Genomic DNA, 20,226 nt, shown 5'->3' with positions numbered 1-20,226 from the left:
GCTTACCAGGGTGAAGAAAATGGATGGATGAACAGTTTTGGGTAGTGTGATATTAGCAAACACGATTCAGATGCAAAAAATTGAACAAGTTGGCTACAAGATGGAGGAAGGTGGAATGTTACATTTAATATTTTAGGTAAGTATGAAGAAATTTGGACAGTTATGAAAAAATATGGCAACATGGAAGGGCATCTTTATAGAAAAAACTCCAAGACTGTCCTTTAAGTACAATTTTGACCACGTGGTATGGGAATGTCCAAGAGTGTCGACTATTTTTAAAATGGTTAAGAAAAATCTCACTGCATTGTTACATATTTTTGTGTATGTATATGCATTTTTTCCTTTCTTTCTTTTTCTTTTTCTTTTTCTTTTTTTTTTTTTTTTTTTGGGCTCGGTCGGATGAACCGGAAGTGCTTTTTCGTGGCCTGACCTCTGCAGTAACGCTGACAGGGCTGTATGAAGCTGAAACTCAGCTCAGCGGAAGGTGGTCAGGGTTTATCTTCTGATATAAAGTAAATACTTTTCCTCTCTACGGCCTGGAAAACGGGACTTTGACACCATGAGTACCATGTTCGCAGACACCATTTTGATCGTCTTCATCTCAATTTGTACAGCGTTGTTAGCCGAAGGTGAGCCAAATCTGTCTGACAGGTCGAGGCAGGCGTTTTACCGTGCTCCAGAAAACACTGTTATAGCTCAGAATTTTACATTACTCCGGATTATATGGTAGGGAAACGTCTTCAATGTTATTAATATTCAATAATTCGCAATTTTGTTGCTTTTGTTGACCTGTACTTTGTTAATGACTGAATACAGCTTAACGTTTGTGTCTTCCGGTTAATTTCGCAATAAAAGCCTGAACTTACGTTTGAGACGCTTTCCTCGGGGAGAATATTGACTTCCTCGCTATCTACATTAACAATTTGAAAAAGATAAATAAAAAAAATATTTGTTACAATTTAATTTTGTCTAAATGTTTAGTTTAGATACGGAAGTAAGACATTATTTAACCACATTTGTGTATGATTTACATTCCAGAGTAGAAGTAGAAGTCTTTTTGTTGTATTTTGTCAGCCTATTAGAGCGAGTGATGAAGAGAATAAAGAATTTAAAGATGGGTAGTCCAGAAGACATACCTGTGGCAGTATGGAGATGTTTAGAGGGGAGAGAGGGCAGTGGACTTTTTAACTACACTGTTTAACACAATCTTAGAAAGTGAGAGGATGCCTGAGGAATAGAGAAGACGTTTACTGCTACCAGTTTTAAACAACAAGAGTGATGTGGAGAGCTGTAATAACTGCAGAGAGATAGAGTTGATGAGACATGCCATTAATCTATGGGAAAGAGTTGGTAAAGCTAGTCTAAGAAGAGAACTGATCGTCACTGAGCTGTGTGGACCATAGAGGAGGTCCATGGATAGAGTGAAGGAGGAATGCAGAGGGTTGGTGTGACAGAAAAGGATCCAAAGCTTATTGGATACTGTGGCTGCAGAGATTTCTTCTGATTCAGGAAAAGGTTTCAGAAATGTGCAAAAACTTCACATATTGATCAGTGTGAAATGTTGGAAACTTCAGTGGCAGTTTTCAATTTTTTTTAAATTTTATTTAAACAATCGTATTTTCTCCTCAGGGATTACCTGGGTTTTAGTGTATCGGACTGAAAAGTACAAGAGGCTAAAGGCTGAAGTGGAAAAGCAAAGCAAAAAACGTAAGTGACTCAAGTGTTGTCTTGTTAACTTGCTATTTTTTTCAGATTGTTAAAAGATTAATTTTGTCCTCTCTGATACTAGTTGAGAAGAAAAAGGAAACCATAACTGAATCTGCTGGACGCCAACAAAAGAAGAAGATTGGTAAGAACCCTGTAAACAAACCGGTGTTCTGCTTTTATGATCGGCCCTTCTCCTCTGGATAACAGTGTTTTGTGAATGATTGTGTTGCAGAAAGGCAAGAGGAGAAGCTGAAGAACAACAACAGAGACCTGTCTATGGTGAGAGATGTTTTGTTTCCAGTTAATATGCAGCCCAGGCTTAATGTCTGATACTGGGGTTGTCTAGTTATCGTAGTTTAGCGAGGTCATTCCATTTAAAGTCAACTGAATCTGAAAAAAGTTCCCACACAAACCCTTCAGAATGACCATTTCGTTTTCATTTCAACAACTGTAGCATATTTTTTGTTCTTAAATCAGTTGAGAGGCGGGTCAAAATTTTGCCCGCTGATCATTCCAGTCAAACCTTATATATTTTAATTTAAGTGTTTATGGTTAAATGTATGCGTTTTAAATCCTGAGTGTTTGTTTTGTAGGTACGGATGAAATCCATGTTCGCCATTGGTTTCTGCTTCACAGCTCTCATGGGCATGTTCAACTCCATGTAAGTTACTGCAGGGTAAAATACTGTTTCACATTTTGTTAAAAAGCTTTCTCTTTTCATAAAAAAAAAAAAAAAAAACATCAGGCAAAATATAAGAAAGTAACTTGTCCAGTCCATTGTTTTAAACAAGTTCCTTTTTTGGCTTTTTATGTTACGTTCAGTTTCGATGGAAGAGTTGTGGCCAAATTGCCATTTGTGCCACTGTCGTATATCCAGGGACTGTCACACCGCAACCTGCTGGGCGAGGATTACACCGACTGCTCCTTTATTTTCCTCTATATCCTCTGCACCATGTCCATCAGACAGGTAACGTCTATACTTTTATTGTATATCAGTGGACATACTCACCAGGAACGAGTCTGACTTATTGCTGGCAATATGGACAGAGCTTTCACTGCAGCTGTACAAGGACTAAATACTGTTACTCAGATTCAGCATAAACACCTCCAGAGGATATTATCTGGTTTCCACAGGGAGACCAAGGCAGTTGAGTTAATTTAAGTAACATGCTGTGTTCTCTACTGCCACCCTTAGGACAAATTCTGTATTGTTTGTTGAATACACATCTAACTGGTGTTAGCAGGAAACTGTATGTGTAGAATAATATACAGCAATATATCAGGGTTAATATCGTGCATACTAAGTGTTATCAAATGTATATTCTGTGCTGGTTTGGGTATTTGTTTTAGAGTTTCTGCTGTTTTCTTTTGTTTTGTTTTTTCCTGTAGAACATTCAGAAGATGCTCGGTCTTGCACCCTCCAGAGCTGCAACCAAACAGGCTGGAGGCTTTTTAGGACCTCCTCCACAAGCAGCTAAGTTTTCTTAATCAGCAGCCCAGACGTTCCTGCACTGCTGCCTGCAGTCATAGCGCCCCCACCAGCGCACAGACAGAACTGCTCCTGCTGAGGTTAAAAGTCTTACCCTTTGCAGCTACAGTACCACTACTTTGTTTGATTTCTTATTCATTTTGTTGTTTATTTAACATTAAACATTATAACTGTTTTGGTTAGAAATTATAGGAAAATTATAGTTCATTCTGTTGATTATTAAAGGTTACAAATGTCAGCTGTGCATTTAGCAAAATTCATGGAGTGTTTGGAGATTTTAAATTAACGATTGACACAGTAACATCTGATCCAGTTTCAGTATTATTGTATGTCATTGTGTACTGTTGTGTCATGCATATTAATAAAGTTTTATGATTAGATTTCAGGCATGTCTTTTTTGTTGTTGTTGTTGTTGTTTTTTTGTCCCTTTGTACTACCATCTAATTTAAAGGGAAGCTATGGAGTGAAACTCATTTGAGTGAACAAGATATTTTTAAGGGAAAACAAACAAGAGTATGCAGATGCTGCTGAACTAAATCAATCAGATCTTTTTTTTTTTAATTGTCAGTGACTAAAAGTTGAAACAAAAAATTGTGGGATGTAGCACAAAAACTATCCTTCCCATTTAAAATCTTACTAGTTATTGTCAAGTAATTTGAAGCCCATTAAATCATCAAGAAAAGTGTTTACTGAAGTTGTACATTGAGTAGGATGATGGTTTTCCCTCCCCATCGACTTCTATATGCAGTAACTGGCTTCTTTATGCATATTCAGGAGTCACTTCCTGCTGGCTTTAAGAAAACGTGCAGGTTTAAAGCACCAATCAGAAGCCACGGTCATGTTTTGCATACAATCTGAGGTCCCGAAAAGTGAACTCTGGGATATTACATTACAGAGCAGGTCTCCACCTTATTAAATTATCAGTGCATTCAGTTTTGCACGGGTAAACTCCACACATGCTATGGATACATTTCATGGTTGTATGAAACAAGCAAGATGCCACAATCTGGGCAGAAATTAAAGGAACGGCAAAAACATCAAACATCAGTTCTTGCTCCTTTCATAAATTTGCTAACAAGTAGATAAATACATTAATGAAATTCTCAAAGTATTTTAAACACTTAAAAATAGTCTGAACAGTACTTTTATATAGAGCTTTTTAATCCTGCTCTAATTAACACATCTCTCATTTATAATGTCTTTAATTCTGCTGCTGGATATTTTAATCTTTGCACCCGTTACACTGCCAGTATTAACTAATAAATCATCTTGTTTTAAAAACAGACCTGCATAAATTTTTACGGTTGTTTTTTTGACCTCTACTCGGAGTGTGTAACAGAAGAAGGCGTGGTCTTCTGGCTGCTAAACGGGCGTGAAGGTGATTAGCGTCTGCCTTCATTTCCAGTCCTTCTGCGGGAGCATAAGCGGTAAAACTTCAGCTACTTTTACTTGTCTGCTATCATATTTAAAATCTGCGCGCGCTGCTTTTCTTGTGCAAGTTTAGCTAACTTAATGTCCGTGCTAGCTTCACGTTAGCAAAGGGAGCGACCAGTTTCGATCACTTGTCCTAAGTTGCGCATCTGTTTTATAACTTTGCTACATAATTCCCTGCAGGCGCTTTGCATCTGGAAATGGCCCAGTCAACCCTCGACTCGATGCCCGGAGCCTCGACGGGGACCGTGGTTGTCACGGAGCCTCTGAACTTCTGGGGTGGAAAACGAGTGAAACCCAGGCAGGAGAAAAACGCTGAGCCCGTGTTTGAGCCTGCAACTGGTGAATATACTGCTCTTTAAAATCTGCTTTAGCCTTAGTGCTCCTGCTAAGGACACGTATTCTGGGGAAAACAAGTGACGGTGGTTTAAAGGCCTGCGGTTTTTCTGAAATATATTTGAAACGCTCAGATTCTGCTCAGACTTCTGTTAAGTATTGTAACATAGACATTTTGCCTTAACTATGTGCAGACTAGTAGACAAACAAAGGGCTGTTTTTTTCCCTTTACTTGATATTAGTATAAAGTTAACTGGATTTCATGCTTTCAGGTTATAAAGGTTAGGGATATGCACAGTAATGACAGGCAGGCATAAACATTTCTGAAGATTAAACAATGCAAGGGTCTGTTTTACATTTTAATGTTGCACAAAGAAGATCACTACTGTTAGTGAGGGTGTTTTTACTGATTCAGGTTAAAAATGTCAATTGTTAGAAATTGAAAAGAGATTTGATACAAAAAAAAAACAAACAAAAAAAAAAAATAGAAAAAAAGAAAAATGCATGGTGTAGAGCTCTGTAACCTGGTGTTCTTCTGGTCTCTGCAGGCCGGGTCCTGTGTCAGATGGTGCCCTGTGGGGCTGAGGAGGTGGACGAAGCCATACAGAGTGCCTATGCCGCCTACCAGAAGTGGAGCAAGATGGCAGGCATGGAGAGGGCTCGGGTGATGTTGGAGGCTGCTCGCATTATCAGGGTGAGACGGCCAAGCTGTTGTGTAATAACCACCAGCAGTCCAGGAAACTGTCTAGTTCAGTGTTTGTGCAATATAAATTGGACTTGACTGTTGGAAGCCTGCAATAAGACATTAGTTATTCATTAAAATGCACCCCTCCCTTCTCTGCTGGCCTACATTTGAACCAATTTAACCTTTTGTGTGTCTCTATTGTCTCTCGGTCATTGCATAATCTTAAAACAAGACATCTTGTTCCACAAAATTACTGATGAGTGTCAATTAAAATACTTCCATGCTTTTTTTTCCCTTTATGCATGTTAAAAAAATAGGAAAGGAGGGAAAAAATTGCAAAGCTGGAAGTGATCAACAATGGGAAATCCATCATTGAGGCTCTGGTGGATATTGACATTGCCTGGCAGAGCATTGAGTACTATGCCGGCCTGGCTGGTACACTTGCGGGTGGGTGCACCAATGCTTCTGTGTTTGTCAAAAGGTGCAAAAACCTCCGTTTGGTATTGTTTTTAACATTGTGCTGTCATTTTGGTGCAGGCCAGCATATCCAGCTCCCTGGAGGAGCATTTGCTTACACTAGACGGGAGCCACTTGGTGTGTGTGTGGGAATCGGTGCATGGAACTACCCTTTCCAGATTGCATCATGGAAATCTGCTCCTGCTCTGGCATGTGGTGAGTTTTATAACAGCATGTGTATCATCTGCTGTCAGTAATCTGCACAACAGAGGATTGCGACATATAGGAGAGCAGGGGACTGAAACAAGACAGACTAGAGAAGACATACTTTTTCATAGATGTGGGGGGGAGGGGGCAGAGACAAAACGGCAAATGTCCCTCTTTGTCTTAACAGAGAACAGGTTTATATCATATTTTAAAAAAAAAGAAAAAGAAAAAAAAACAGTAGGACATCTTCAGTGAGCAGTAATTGGTGAGGGTCCATTAACAAGAAGAGCCATCAGCTTCAACTTGCTGCGAGTGTGAGAGGCAAGAAAAGAGTGGAGAAAAACAAGAGTGAGAGAGACAAAAGCAAAAGATTGGCAGTTTAACATGCGAAGAGCCTGCTAAAGATAATGTAGCAGAGCCACAGAGCCTCTGTCACATCACTGATGAACACTAGTCCTATCAATCCACCTGTTGTACAGCTTGTTCCTGTCTGTTTGTCTTGTTTCATGTGACCATTCACAAAGATAGCTTTGCAGGATTTAATTGTGGTTGTGTTTTTTAGGTAATGCCATGGTATATAAACCCTCTCCAATGACTCCGGTGACTGCTGTCATCCTGGCTGAGATCTACAAAGAGGCTGGGGTACCTGATGGGCTTTTCTGTGTGGTCCAAGGTGGAGCAGAGACCGGCAGCTTGCTCTGCCATCATCCAAAAGTTGCTAAAGTCTCTTTCACGGGGAGTGTTCCTACAGGCAAAAAGGTACAGACCAGTACAGCATTGTTTCCCACACATGGACTGTAGTTGGGCTGCCCAGATACACTGAACTATTATTATTATTAATATTATTATTATTATTAGTAGTATTATATATTTTATTTCATTTATTTATGTTTTTTTTTTTTTTTTTTCAACCAGGCTGTAAACTGAATTTAGTGCTGTGGACTTGGACATTTAAACATGGGAATTTAGGATGCTCCCTTTTGGACTCACTTATTGGGTATTTATACTCCTGTGGGGAAATCTACACCGTAACTATATTGAAACCACAAACCCCTCTAAAATCCTACAGTGCGACCTGATTTGCACCTCCCTAGAAATGTAGTGTTATGGAAATTTTAACAATAACCTGCAAACACCTCGGTGAGCATTAGTTGAAGTGAGTTTAATAACATATTTCAATATGAAGAGAACCACTCCAATCAAACACTAGGGTGATCTCTGAATTGTGGCCGCCGATGCAGATCTTCAAGTCTACAATGAACCTTCTGTGAAGGTGCAATAAAACTTCAGGCCCACTTGTGATAAGTTTCCACATGCATGCATACAATTGGTGTCAGGAGTTATCTTGCTATACTCACTTGCTATATTGCTTTACTAGCTATACCGCTATTGTGATTGGCCTGTTCAACAACTGTTGATTCCTCATGTGCATTTCAAGTTACAATTTTTGAACTTGTCAATGAGAGAATAACAGTCATGATCTCAGTATAAGAAAGAAAAAAAGCGTAGCATCCAATTTTCTCAAATTCCTGGAACGAGAACTGAAGTTATAGGAACTGACATGACGGAATGTACAAAGAAGTAAACGATGTCCGTTACAAATATGTTTGCCCCTAAAAAGAAAACTGACTGCAGAGAGGCAGTGGGGACCCAGGAGGATAAAAGTACTGCATATAAAACACCAGGACGCAAACACACTGTAGTTAACACATAATGTACCTCAAACAAGCATTAATGCTGCAGGCTCTACAAAGATTTTCTGCAGAAATCTAAATCAGTCCTCATCCTTAAGTCTGCATTGGCTTCACTGTTCATCTTTCAGGATGTTGTATGAATTGGACAGACTCAGAGTACACCAACCTGGAGGTGACAACTCATGATCTCATGTTCTGCTCATGAGATCTCCTGCAGGGTGGAGGAGGGTCACCCTAACCAGCCTTAAAGATCTGCTGTTTTATTTTAAGCTAAAGGTGACTTTGTTATACAAGCCCACAGACCATGGCTGCTCTCTTTACTTTCAGGTCATGGAAATGTCTGCAAAGAGTGTGAAGCAGGTGACTCTGGAGCTTGGAGGGAAATCTCCTCTCATCATCTTCAAAGACTGCGAACTGGAGAATGCAGTGAAGGGGGCACTAATGGCAAATTTCCTGACACAGGGACAGGTGAGTCTGTACGTTGTACTTTTGTGTACTGTGCAGCCTGATGCAAGACAGACTCTTGGAGGTTTTGGTGTATTAACTTTGTGGTGAAATATGCAGGTGTGCTGCAATGGGACCAGAGTGTTTGTGCAGCGGGAGATCATGCCACAGTTCCTAGAGGAGGTAGTCAAAAGGACCAAGGCCATCCCTGTTGGTGACCCCCTGCTCGAGAGCACCAGGATGGGAGCTCTGATCAGCAAACCACAGCTGGAGAAAGTGCTGGGATTTGTCAGTCAGGCCAAGAAAGAGGTGCTTTTCATTAGAGGGAGTGGATTGGCTTTAATAGTTTGTGGTTTCTCAGTTAAGCACAAAGAATCTGTATTACTGTGGGTGTTCTTTAACGTAGCTCTTGTAATTATTTATTTATTTCTAGGGAGCCAGAGTGCTTTGTGGAGGAGATCCCTTTGTCCCCAGTGACCCCAAACTGAAAGGGGGGTATTTCATGTCACCATGCGTACTTGGTATGTCTAACACTTTGGTTAATGGTGGTACAGCACACTCAGCTTTGTTTTTTAACACACAAAGTCTCTCGACACAGATAACTGCAGAGACGACATGACCTGTGTGAAGGAGGAGATTTTTGGCCCTGTCATGTCCGTTTTGCCTTTTGACACGGAGGAAGAAGTGATCAAGAGAGCCAACAACACCACCTTTGGACTGGCCTCTGGGGTCTTCACCAGGTCAGTTTGTTGTGAGTCAGCAGTGTGGTGCAACTGTTGACGGCTTGCTCTTTTAAGATAATGAGTTTATTGCCTTCTGTTGGCTGTGGCTCAAGGTCTCCACAGTGCGGCCAATTCACTGCACAGTAGCAATTTCAAGTTGCATACCGACTGCTTTTCTCTGTATAAAAGTCGGTTCTTTTCCTCCTCCTACAGGGACATTTCTCGAGCCCATCGCGTGGCTGAGAACCTGGAGGCAGGGACCTGCTTTATCAACAATTACAACATCAGCCCTGTAGAGGTGCCGTTTGGAGGATACAAGATGTCGGGTAAGATGCTGTCAGCTTTTCATGGTCTGGGTAAATGCTGCATTTGCTCAGTAAATTAACCAGTTCTCTCCTGATCCCTGCAGGCTTTGGCAGAGAGAACGGCCAGGTGACCATCGAGTACTACTCCCAGCTGAAGACTGTAGTGGTGGAAATGGGTGACGTCGAAAGCCTCTTCTAAAGTTTTACACCGCTGTGCCAGAACTGTGACTAGAGCTCTTCACTTCTCCCTTCTTACTGTGTTAGGCTGACACATAATTAATGCAAAGTGTGTGGAACATGATGTAAACAAGCATAGATGCAGAGCACTCCCCCTCCCCCCCCAAGTATTCAGTACTTCATTATTACATCAGTAAGTGAAGGATAGCTGGATTTAAAAGTTGGGGTTTTCTGAGGAAACACAAGTGTGCAACGATGGAACCAGCATTAGAGGAAGACTTCTTTGTACTGTTGTTTGGACAGCTGCTCCTTTGTATCAAAATAAATTGTAGAAGCAAATTCTTTTTCTTTGTTGCTTGTGAGGTGAATGCTATACTACGGTGGCCCTGAGATGCCAAACGGACTGCAACTTAAGAAAACACCAGCAATAAGAAAAACGGCTCTTTAGTCTTATACTGCGGCTCCGCGTGGTTTCGGGAAATAAATTAGAAGTATTTAGCTGAAGTGTATTTTATTTATGTTAGTTTTTTTTAACTTGTAGTTCCAAATTGGAAGATTATTGTGACATTGAAATATAAAAAATAAAATCAGATTTTATTATTTTGTTCATCGCTCAAAATAAGCGTCACACTCGCGGAAGCCGGTGTACCCGCCGAAACGTCGTGCTTTTATCGAGACTTTCAACCCCAGGTAGGCCAGTTATGGATCTTCGGATCCACATTATGTCAGCAGCTGTTCTCCACCGTGAACTATGTTAAAAACAAACACCGCTCACGCCTCACAGATGACAGCTTACAGTCCTGCCCCGATTTGCAGACGCTGTGCGCAAAGGTTCAGGAGCAGAAGTCCCATTGTAAAGATATCACGGCAGACCCGACGATGTTTCCATGAACATGCTTTTCAGCATCTCTTTATTGACCACTTTTCACACACGGTTGCTGTACGCATACAGCAGGCTGTAGCTTTTCAGCTCACAACCCGACACACACCAACACAACAGCATAGATGGCACAGACGTTAAGGCGGCGAGGCGTGATTGCGGGTGCCGCTCAGGTACGTCCGCCTCCCCTGCAGCGGTGCTGCAGACCGCACCCGACCACACACATTAACCTGGTAAAATACATATTTAGGCAGTATTTTTCATCTTTTAGCAGCATAGTGCTTTTTTTCCAATTATTATTTTAAAAGTCAGGTCAAGGCTCCAAAAGCCCAAAGGCGATATAAGGGTACTACATGGATCATTTTAGTTCAGCTGGGTGTCTTTCCTTTTGTTATATTTCTGAGTTCAAAATGTGTTAATTACAGAAATAAAATGTAATTTTCTCTGTAGCACTTCATGGATTTCATAAGCAACACACCTTAGTTGTTCACACAAAGCAATAAAGGTAAAAAACAATATATACAGTGTTATCTTCATTTTAGATGTCAAAAAGTATTTGCGGCTCCCAGCGTTTTATTTTGCGTGGAAACCGGGTCCAAATGGCTCTTTGGGTCTTAAAGGTTGCTGACCCTGGTGTAGGAGCCATATGAGTTGTTCCATTTTTGACTAAGTGGGTTGGTTTAAATGGACTCGCTGTATTTGGTGCACGGGTGTGGGGCGTGTCTCATGAGTGTGGTAGATGATAAATGTGGTTGCACTCACCTGTTCACGGTACCTGATGTTGATGAGCAGAAAGGTATGAGCATGAGGCAAAACCTTCTCTTGAGCGCAGCTCGTATTATTTTCATGTATTTGACTGTAACTTGATAGTTTATGTATATTTGTGCTCTAATTGATGCCATTTGTGCACTAATTGATGCCATAGGCCAAGTTGTAATTTGGCATTGTAATTAGTAGTGATGGGCAGATGAAGCTTCATGAAGCACTGAAGCTTGTCATCCAATTGGTTCACCCCAGCGCAAAGCTTCTTGAAGCTTCATTTGCTCTAGTAGGACACCTACTGGACGTAAAAATATTAGTTGGCATGAATATGAAGAGTGTGTGGCCTTTTGCACACAGCCTGTAAATGTCAACAACAAAAGGAGTGTGTAAAACATCTATATTGTAGTGATGGCAGTATACTGTGTATATTTATACTGGCAGTATGGAAAATGATTATTTGGAAATGCCTAAAATGGAAATGATCATTTACTGTGAGGTGAGGTGTGGTTGGGGTGTGGACAGTGGTTGTGCTTTTGTAACGTTGAGGTATGGACAGCTACACACACTGTAAAATCTAATTAGTTCCCAGAACTAAAAAAAATTGAGGAAACTCGTTGCCTCAAAAAAAAACTAAGTAAAGCTTACTTAAGATGACTGTTAGGACAACTTATACATTGCAAGTCTGCAGTATTAAGAATAACTTGATATTTCTGACTGTACAATACTAATTGTTTACCTACTGACAAACATTTCAAGTTCAACTAAATGAAAAAACTCTTTGTGGTAACCTGAATATGATTAAAATAATTAATGCTCCTCTGTCTTATAGTGGACAGACTTTCTTTTGGGGGGGGGGCGAGTTGCACCAAAAATTCTGCTGCTGGTTCCTTTAACACCTTGTGTTTTAACAGCAGAAGTGAGTGAGTCAGCAGAAATACGGGGTGGTAGCATGAAGGAGGCGTGGTGTTGAAATAGACTGTGAAGAGCCTTTTCCAGTCCTTCTGCGGGAGCATAAGCGGTAAAACTTCAGCTATTTTATTTTGTTGCTTTCATATTTAAAATGTGCACGCGCTGTTTCTCTCGTGCAACTTTAGTTAACTTAATGTCCGTGCTAGCTTCACGCTAGCAAAGGGAGCGACCAGTTTAGATCGCTTGTCCTGAGTTGCACATTTTGCACATCTGTTTTCCAGCTTTGAAACATCCTTCCCTGTATCCCTGCAGGCGCTTTGCATCTGGAAATGGCCCAGTCAACCCTCGACTCGATGCCCGGAGCCTCGACGGGGACCGTGGTTGTCACGGAGCCTCTGAACTTCTGGGGTGGAAAACGAGTGAAACCCAGGCAGGAGAAAAACGCTGAGCCCGTGTTTGAGCCTGCAACTGGTGAATATACTGCTCTTTAAAATCTGCTTTAGCCTTAGTGCTCCTGCTAAGGACACGTATTCTGGGGAAAACAAGTGACGGTGGTTTAAAGGCCTGCGGTTTTTCTGAAATATATTTGAAACGCTCAGATTCTGCTCAGACTTCTGTTAAGTATTGTAACATAGACATTTTGCCTTAACTATGTGCAGACTAGTAGACAAACAAAGGGCTGTTTTTCCCCCCTTTACTTGATATTAGTATAAAGTTAACTGGATTTCATGCTTTCAGGTTATAAAGGTTAGGGATATGCACAGTAATGACAGGCAGGCATAAACATTTCTGAAGATTAAACAATGCAAGGGTCTGTTTTACATTTTAATGTTGCACAAAGAAGATCACTACTGTTAATGAGGGTGTATTTACTGATTCAGGTTAAAAATGTCAATTGTTAGATAAGAGATTTGATGCACAGAAAAATGCATGATGTAGAGGAGCCCAGCTCGCTTTTCATTCGTAGCTCAGCTCTGTAACCTGGTGTTCTTCTGGTCTCTGCAGGCCGGGTCCTGTGTCAGATGGTGCCCTGTGGGGCTGAGGAGGTGGACGAAGCCATACAGAGTGCCTACGCCGCTTACCAGAAGTGGAGCAAGATGGCAGGCATGGAGAGGGCTCGGGTGATGTTGGAGGCTGCTCGCATTATCAGGGTGAGACGGCCAAGCTGTTGTGTAACAACAACCAGCAGGCCAGGAAACTGTCTAGTTCAGTGTTTGTGCAATATAAATTGGAGTTGACTGTTGGAAGGCTGTAATAAGACATTAGTTATTCATTAAAATGCACCCCTCCCTCCACTGCTGGCCTTGTTGCATGTTACACATTTACCTGCAGTAAAACTGGACTCCTTTCAACCATACATAGCACAAACATTCACATTGGGAAGACAGGTCAGAGAGAGGTAGAATGTAAGAGAAACAAAGAGAAATACCCAACATCAGGGACAAGAGGAGAGAAAAAGATCTCTGCTCAAACTGAGTTCCCAGTGGGAGAGCAGTTTGAGAACAGTACAAAAAAACCCCCAAAAAACAGCTCAGCACAGAAAAGCACATGGATCTTCACATCTTACACCATGTAAAAAGGGCGTGACATGGGTGGGGGGTATGAAGGAGTGAGCCAGTGTAGACAACAGCCATCCTGTCCTGCAGCTATGCTCCAGCGCGGGACACAGACCTGCCGTGTGTGTGTGTGTGTGTGTGTGTGTGTGTGTGTGTGTGTGTGTGTGTGTGTGGTCTTTCACCAGCCGACACAGGTGGCCTTTTAAGGATAGTGTCAGACAGTCACAGCACAGTTTGGGAGAAATTGTTGTTCCAGCCAGCCATTTGACCTTGGAGCCTTCTAGCTAAAATTTAAATTTTATTGAATTTTTTATTTATTTAAATTATTGATTAGCATTCAAATATCTCAGTGAATACAGAATAAAGATTACCACAAAGCAAGAAAGCATGAGACAAGGCTAATCAAAAGGTATTGGCTGAAGCATATGCTTATTACGCCAACACTTTTAACAAAAGATCTTTTAGCATGCAGCTCATGTACATAGAGCTGAAAGCAAAGAATAAAACAAAACAAACAAAAAACAAAACTAACTTTGCACCTTAGATGAGTAACTACATTAAATTAAATTTCATTAAAATAATCAAAGCAAAACAACCAAGGGTTTCAGCATTATTATTTTTGCTCTTTTCATTCTTCTTTATTTTTTTCTAATACTCTATTTTTAAACAAGGAAAACAGAAACACATCTCTGCTTTATGTTTGTCCTTCTCTTTTTCTTTTTAAAGAAATCTGTTCCCCTTAAGTCATATTGACTCTCTCTGACTTTAAACAGCTTCTGAGTACTGCGGCAAAGCAAGTTATTTTGTGTTTTATACATTATCTGTGCCAGCATTCAACTAAATCTTAAAAATTCAGGGTATTCAGATTAATAAACAAAATGTTAGTTGGTTCTATATAGTTTGATTGATTTATAATTCTTATAGCTCCTTTTTTTTTTTTTTTTTTTTGTAACTTGAAAATAGGAAGAGTATTTGTTTTATATGCATTACCCCATATCTCCAGACAGTAAGTCATATATGGAAGCAACAGAGTACAATAAAGTGTGTATAATGATTTCTTGTTCAGGACATGCTTTGTTTTGGAGAGAATAGCAATGGTTTTTGACATTTTTGTTTTCACATGGTTTATATGTGACTTCCAGCTAAGCTTATCATCAATTATCACTCCAAGAAATTTATTTTCATGTACTTTCAATTTCAATTCCATTAACCCTGATTTTAGATACATTTTTCATTTGTCTAGTGCCAAAAATAATACATTTTGTTTTGTTTATATTTAATGATAACTTAAATATATTAAAAAACTGTATTGATATAAATAACTCCTTTTCCACTGTAGTCAGAAGCTGTTCTAGGTTTTTACCTGAGCAATACAGAGTGGTATCATCAGCAAACAATACACATTACAGAGATAGATAGATAGAGATATAAAGAATAATTTAGGGCCCAGCACAGAGCCCTGAGGAACGCCACAAGTTACCGTCAACTGATTAGATTTTACATTATTGATTTCGACATATTGAAATCTGTCATCCAAGTAACTTTTCATCCACTTGTATGACATCCCTCTTATACCATATCTCTCTAGTTTATTCAATAATATAGAATGATCAATTGTGCTTAGGCTGCTGCCCCCGCAACCCGGCCCCGGATAAAGCAGATGAAGATGGATGGATGATCAATTGTATCAAACGCCTTTTTTAAGTCTATAAAAACACCAACAGTATATTCCTTATGATCTATTGCAGTAGATATCCCTTCAACAAGTTCCATCACTGCCATCCAAGTGGACCTTTTCGCTCTAAAGCCATATTGGTTATTACTTAGGAGATTATGCTTCTCAATATATTTATCAAGTCTATTAACAAATAACTTTTCTAAATTTTTAGAGAACTGTGGGAGTAGTGATATTGGCCTGTAATTGGTAAATTGACATCTCTCTCTCTCCTTTTTATGGATTGAAATAACGTTTGCTATTTTCATTTTTGAGGGAAACCATTTGGATCAATTTAACCTTTTTTGTGTCTATGCAATGACAAAGAGACAATACAATCTTAAAACAAAACATCTTGTTCCACATAATTACTGAAGAGCTTCAATTAAAATAGTTCTTTTTTTTCCCTTTATGCGTATTTTGAAAAAATAGGAAAGGAGGGAAAAACTTGCAAAGCTGGAAGTGATCAACAATGGGAAAACAATCACTGAGGCTCTGGGAAATATAGACTTTTCCTGGAAGAGCATTGAGTACTATGCCGGCCTGGCTGGTACACTTGCGGGTGGGTGCACCAATGCTTCTGTGTTTATCAAAAGTTGCAAAAACCTCCATTTGGTATTGTTTTTAACATTGTGCTGTCATTTTGGTGCAGGCCAGCATATCCAGCTCCCTGGAGGAGCATTTGCTTACACTAGACGGGAGCCACTTGGTGTGTGTGTGGGAATCGGTGCATGGAACTTCCCTATCCTGCTTGCAACATTGAAGTCTGCTCCTGCTCTGGCGTGTGGTGAGTTTTATAACAGCATGTGTATCATCTGCTGTCAGTAATCTGCACAACAGAGGATTGCGACATATAGGAGAGCAGGGGACTGAAACAAGACAGACTAGAGAAGACATACTTTTTCATAGATGTGTGGGGGGAAAAAAACAAAAACAACAAATGTCCGTCTTTGTCTGTGTCTTTTTTGTTAAAATATGCACATTTGAAAAACTAGTTCTTCTGCATGTGCTTAGCTTGAATAGCTTAACAGAGAACAAGTTTATATATCATATTTTAAAAAAACAGTAAGACATCCTCAGTGAGCAGTACTTGGTGAGGGTCTGTTAACAAGAAGAGCCGTCCAACACAACCAGGAAGGGACAGCAGTCAGCTGCAACTTAGTGTGAGAGGCAAGAAAAGAGTGGAGAAAAACAAGTGTAGAGAGAGAAAAGCAATAGATTGGAAGTTTAAAATAGGAAGAGCCTGCTAAAAATAATGCAGCAGAGCCACAGAGCCTCTGTCACATCACTGATGAACATGTTATTCTTTTAAAACGTTACTTTTGGCCTGTTTAATACTGGATTCTACCACACGTTCCTATCAATCAGCCTGTTGTACGGTTTGTTTCTATCTATTCGTCTTGTCTCATGACCATTCACAAAGATGGCTCTGCAGGCCTTAACTTGCAGGATTTAATTGTGGTTGTGTTTTTTAGGTAATGCCATGGTATATAAACCCTCTCCAATGGCTCCGGTGACTGCTGTCATCCTGGCTGAGATCTACAAAGAGGCTGGGGTACCTGATGGGCTTTTCTGTGTGGTCCAAGGTGGAGCAGAGACCGGCAGCTTGCTCTGCCATCATCCAAAAGTTGCTAAAGTCTCTTTCACGGGGAGTGTTCCTACAGGCAAAAAGGTACAGACCAGTACAGCATTGTTTCCCACACATGGACTGTAATTGGGCTGCCCAGATACACTGATGACCTTCAAAGTAAATTTTGTTCTTTGTTTTGTTTTTTGACCTGTCCAATATTGGAGTGGGATCTGTTTACTAATATAGAATATTTTAGTTTAGAACATAGATGCACATAGGCACTGTGATGTCTCCATGTTAAGCATTAGCATTTTGTCTGCTGCTGTGATGTTTTGTTTTAAGACAGAAGTCAAGCAGGTAGAATGCAGTTAGCAAGCTGCCAAAACTGAAATGGTTTAAGAAGAATTATTGACTTCTTTATTCTTCTTCTTCTCATTATTATTTTCAACCAGGCTGTAAACTGAATTTAGTGCTGTGGACTTGAACATTAAAGATGGGAATGTAGGGTTATTGGCTCACTTTTGGAGTCACGTATTGGGGTATTTATTCTCCTGTGGGACACAGCCCTGACCTACTGTGATTCGCCTGTTTAGCAACTGTTGATTCCTCATGTGCATTTCTAGTTGCGATTTTTGAACTTGTCAATAAAAGAATAACAGTCATCATCTCAGTATAAGAAAGAAATGGAATCAAATTTCAGCAAATTCCTGGAATGAGAACTGAAGTCATAGGAACTGGCGTGAGGGAAAGTACAAAGAAGTGAAACGATATCAGTTACAAATATCTTTGCCCCTAAAGAGAAAACTGACTGCAGAGAGGCAGTGGGGACCTGGGAGGATAAGAGTCCCAGTGTTTTGTTTCAGTCAACTGGTTCAGCATATAAAACACCAGGACACAAACACACTGTAGTTAACACATAATGTACCTCAAACAAGCATTAATGCTGCAGGCTCTACAAAGATTTTCTGCAGAAATCTAAATCAGTCCTCATCCTTAAGTCTGCATTGGCTTCCCTTTTCATCTTTCAGGATGTTGTATGAATTGGACAGACTCAGAGTACACCGCCCTGGAGGTGACAACAGTAGCCCTTGTTCTGCTCTGGAGATCTCCTGCAGGGTGGAGGAGGGTCACCCTAACCAGCCTTAAAAATCTGCTGCTTTATTTTAAGCTAAAGGTGACTTTGTTATACAAGCCCACAGACCATGGCTGCTCTCTTTACTTTCAGGTCATGGAAATGTCTGCAAAGAGTGTGAAGCAGGTGACTCTGGAGCTTGGAGGGAAATCTCCTCTCATCATCTTCAAAGACTGCGAACTGGAGAATGCAGTGAAGGGGGCACTAATGGCAAATTTCCTGACACAGGGACAGGTGAGTCTGTACGTTGTACTTTTGTGTACTGTGCAGCCTGATGCAAGACAGACTCTTGGAGGTTTTGGTGTATTAACTTTGTGGTGAAATATGCAGGTGTGCTGCAATGGGACCAGAGTGTTTGTGCAGCGGGAGATCATGCCACAGTTCCTAGAGGAGGTAGTCAAAAGGACCAAGGCCATCCCTGTTGGTGACCCCCTGCTCGAGAGCACCAGGATGGGAGCTCTGATCAGCAAACCACAGCTGGAGAAAGTGCTGGGATTTGTCAGTCAGGCCAAGAAAGAGGTGCTTTTCATTAGAGGGAGTGAATTGGCTTTAATAGTTTGTGGTTTCTCAGTTAAGCACAAAGAATCTGTATTACTGTGGGTGTTCTTTAACGTAGCTCTTGTAATTATTTATTTATTTCTAGGGAGCCAGAGTGCTTTGTGGAGGAGATCCCTTTGTCCCCAGTGACCCCAAACTGAAAGGGGGGTATTTCATGTCACCATGCGTACTTGGTATGTCTAACACTTTGGTTAATGGTGGTACAGCACACTCAGCTTTGTTTTTTAACACACAAAGTCTCTCGACACAGATAACTGCAGAGACGACATGACCTGTGTGAAGGAGGAGATTTTTGGCCCTGTCATGTCCGTTTTGCCTTTTGACACGGAGGAAGAAGTGATCAAGAGAGCCAACAACACCACCTTTGGACTGGCCTCTGGGGTCTTCACCAGGTCAGTTTGTTGTGAGTCAGCAGTGCGGTGCAACTGTTGACGGCTTGCTCTTTTAAGATAATGAGTTTATTGCCTTCTGTTGGCTGTGGCTCAAGGTCTCCACAGTGCGGCCAATTCACTGCACTCTGTATAAAAGTCGGTTCTTTTCCTCCTCCTACAGGGACATTTCTCGAGCCCATCGCGTGGCTGCGAGTATGGAGGCAGGGACCTGCTTTATCAACAATTACAACATTAACCCTATAGAGTTGCCGTTTGGAGGATACAAGATGTCGGGTAAGATGCTGTCAGCTTTTCATGGTCTGGGTAAATGCTGCATTTGCTCAGTAAATTAACCAGTTCTCTCCTGATCCCTGCAGGCTTTGGCAGAGAGAACGGCCAGGTGACCATCGAGTACTACTCCCAGCTGAAGACTGTAGTGGTGGAAATGGGTGACGTCGAAAGCCTCTTCTAAAGTTTTACACCGCTGTGCCAGAACTGTGACTAGAGCTCTTCACTTCTCCCTTCTTACTGTGTTAGGATAACACATAATTAATGCAAAGTGTGTGGAACATGATGTAAACAAGCATAGATGCAGAGCACTCTTCCCCCCCCCCCCCCCCCCCCCAAAAGTATTCAGTACTTCATTATTACATCAGTAAGTGAAGGATAGCTGGATTTAAAAGTTGGGGTTTTCTGAATAAACACGCAAGTGTGCAACATTGAAGTAATCGGAAGAAAATTTCTGCCTAACAGCTGTCACATTTATGTACTGTTGTTTGGACAGCTGCTTCTTTGTATCAAAATAAACTTGTAGAAGCAAATTCTTTTTCTTTGTTGCTTGTGAGTTGAACTGTATGAATATGCTATACTGAAATCACTTCAACAGTCACTTCAAGGTGCTTTATAATGCAAGGTAAAGACTACAATATTAGACAGAAAATGCCAACAATCAGGGATCCCCCCCCCCCCCCCCGGGCGAGATGAAGAGCTTCCTTTTAACAGGGAGAGACCTCCATCAGAACCAGGCCTGTGGAAGAGCAGCCATCTGCCTCAACTGGAAAGATCAAAGGACAGCAGACCAGCGGATGAAGTTAATAACATACAATACATGAGTGAAAAGA

General features: G+C 40.8%; 3 protein-coding genes across 3 annotated transcripts; all 3 read left to right on the top strand.

The window, feature by feature from the left end:
• The first annotated feature begins 401 nt into the window (after window positions 1-401).
• tmco1 (transmembrane and coiled-coil domains 1) lies at window positions 402-3,581 on the top strand. Its single transcript, XM_026157633.2, has 7 exons — window positions 402-629; window positions 1,630-1,707; window positions 1,790-1,849; window positions 1,940-1,986; window positions 2,301-2,368; window positions 2,530-2,674; window positions 3,097-3,581. Exons 1-7 carry the CDS (start codon window positions 560-562, stop codon window positions 3,193-3,195), a joined length of 567 nt encoding a protein of 188 aa, XP_026013418.1. The 5' UTR covers window positions 402-559; the 3' UTR covers window positions 3,196-3,581.
• A 903-nt stretch (window positions 3,582-4,484) lies between these two features.
• LOC113015595 (4-trimethylaminobutyraldehyde dehydrogenase) lies at window positions 4,485-9,992 on the top strand. The gene is made up of 12 exons (XM_026157628.2): window positions 4,485-4,623; window positions 4,811-4,969; window positions 5,512-5,657; window positions 5,966-6,095; window positions 6,186-6,320; window positions 6,874-7,070; window positions 8,333-8,473; window positions 8,570-8,758; window positions 8,883-8,970; window positions 9,048-9,189; window positions 9,385-9,497; window positions 9,581-9,992. The coding sequence occupies exons 2-12, from the start codon at window positions 4,828-4,830 to the stop codon at window positions 9,673-9,675; spliced, it is 1,518 nt and encodes a 505-aa protein (XP_026013413.2). The 5' UTR covers window positions 4,485-4,623; window positions 4,811-4,827; the 3' UTR covers window positions 9,676-9,992.
• A 2,180-nt stretch (window positions 9,993-12,172) lies between these two features.
• On the top strand, window positions 12,173-19,926 carry LOC113015596 (4-trimethylaminobutyraldehyde dehydrogenase-like). The gene is made up of 12 exons (XM_026157630.2): window positions 12,173-12,313; window positions 12,517-12,675; window positions 13,210-13,355; window positions 15,907-16,036; window positions 16,127-16,261; window positions 16,950-17,146; window positions 18,270-18,410; window positions 18,507-18,695; window positions 18,820-18,907; window positions 18,985-19,126; window positions 19,287-19,399; window positions 19,483-19,926. Exons 2-12 carry the CDS (start codon window positions 12,534-12,536, stop codon window positions 19,575-19,577), a joined length of 1,518 nt encoding a protein of 505 aa, XP_026013415.2. The 5' UTR covers window positions 12,173-12,313; window positions 12,517-12,533; the 3' UTR covers window positions 19,578-19,926.
• The last annotated feature ends 300 nt before the right edge of the window (window positions 19,927-20,226 follow it).

The sequence above is a fragment of the Astatotilapia calliptera genome, chromosome 23 (assembly GCF_964374335.1).
Source record: "Astatotilapia calliptera chromosome 23, fAstCal68.1, whole genome shotgun sequence".
Taxonomy (NCBI): domain Eukaryota; kingdom Metazoa; phylum Chordata; class Actinopteri; order Cichliformes; family Cichlidae; genus Astatotilapia; species Astatotilapia calliptera.
The sequence above is the reverse complement of the archived record's forward strand: the minus strand, read 5'-3'. Positions and strand labels throughout refer to the sequence as shown.

What these genes read in the sequence shown, in the direction of transcription:
- LOC113015596 (XM_026157630.2), top strand. Translation starts at nt 12,534, where the DNA reads ATGGCCCAGTCAACCCTCGACTCGATGCCCGGAGCCTCGACGGGGACC. An exon ending in CGTGTTTGAGCCTGCAACTG is followed by an intron (nt 12,676 to 13,209) that starts GTGAATATACTG and finishes TGGTCTCTGCAG; the next exon opens with GCCGGGTCCTGTGTCAGATG. An exon ending in GTGTTCCTACAGGCAAAAAG is followed by an intron (nt 17,147 to 18,269) that starts GTACAGACCAGT and finishes CTTTACTTTCAG; the next exon opens with GTCATGGAAATGTCTGCAAA.
- tmco1 (XM_026157633.2), top strand. Translation starts at nt 560, where the DNA reads ATGAGTACCATGTTCGCAGACACCATTTTGATCGTCTTCATCTCAATT. An exon ending in TACAGCGTTGTTAGCCGAAG is followed by an intron (nt 630 to 1,629) that starts GTGAGCCAAATC and finishes TTTTCTCCTCAG; the next exon opens with GGATTACCTGGGTTTTAGTG. An exon ending in CCAACAAAAGAAGAAGATTG is followed by an intron (nt 1,850 to 1,939) that starts GTAAGAACCCTG and finishes ATTGTGTTGCAG; the next exon opens with AAAGGCAAGAGGAGAAGCTG.
- LOC113015595 (XM_026157628.2), top strand. Translation starts at nt 4,828, where the DNA reads ATGGCCCAGTCAACCCTCGACTCGATGCCCGGAGCCTCGACGGGGACC. An exon ending in TGCTCCTGCTCTGGCATGTG is followed by an intron (nt 6,321 to 6,873) that starts GTGAGTTTTATA and finishes TGTGTTTTTTAG; the next exon opens with GTAATGCCATGGTATATAAA. An exon ending in ATTTCCTGACACAGGGACAG is followed by an intron (nt 8,474 to 8,569) that starts GTGAGTCTGTAC and finishes TGAAATATGCAG; the next exon opens with GTGTGCTGCAATGGGACCAG.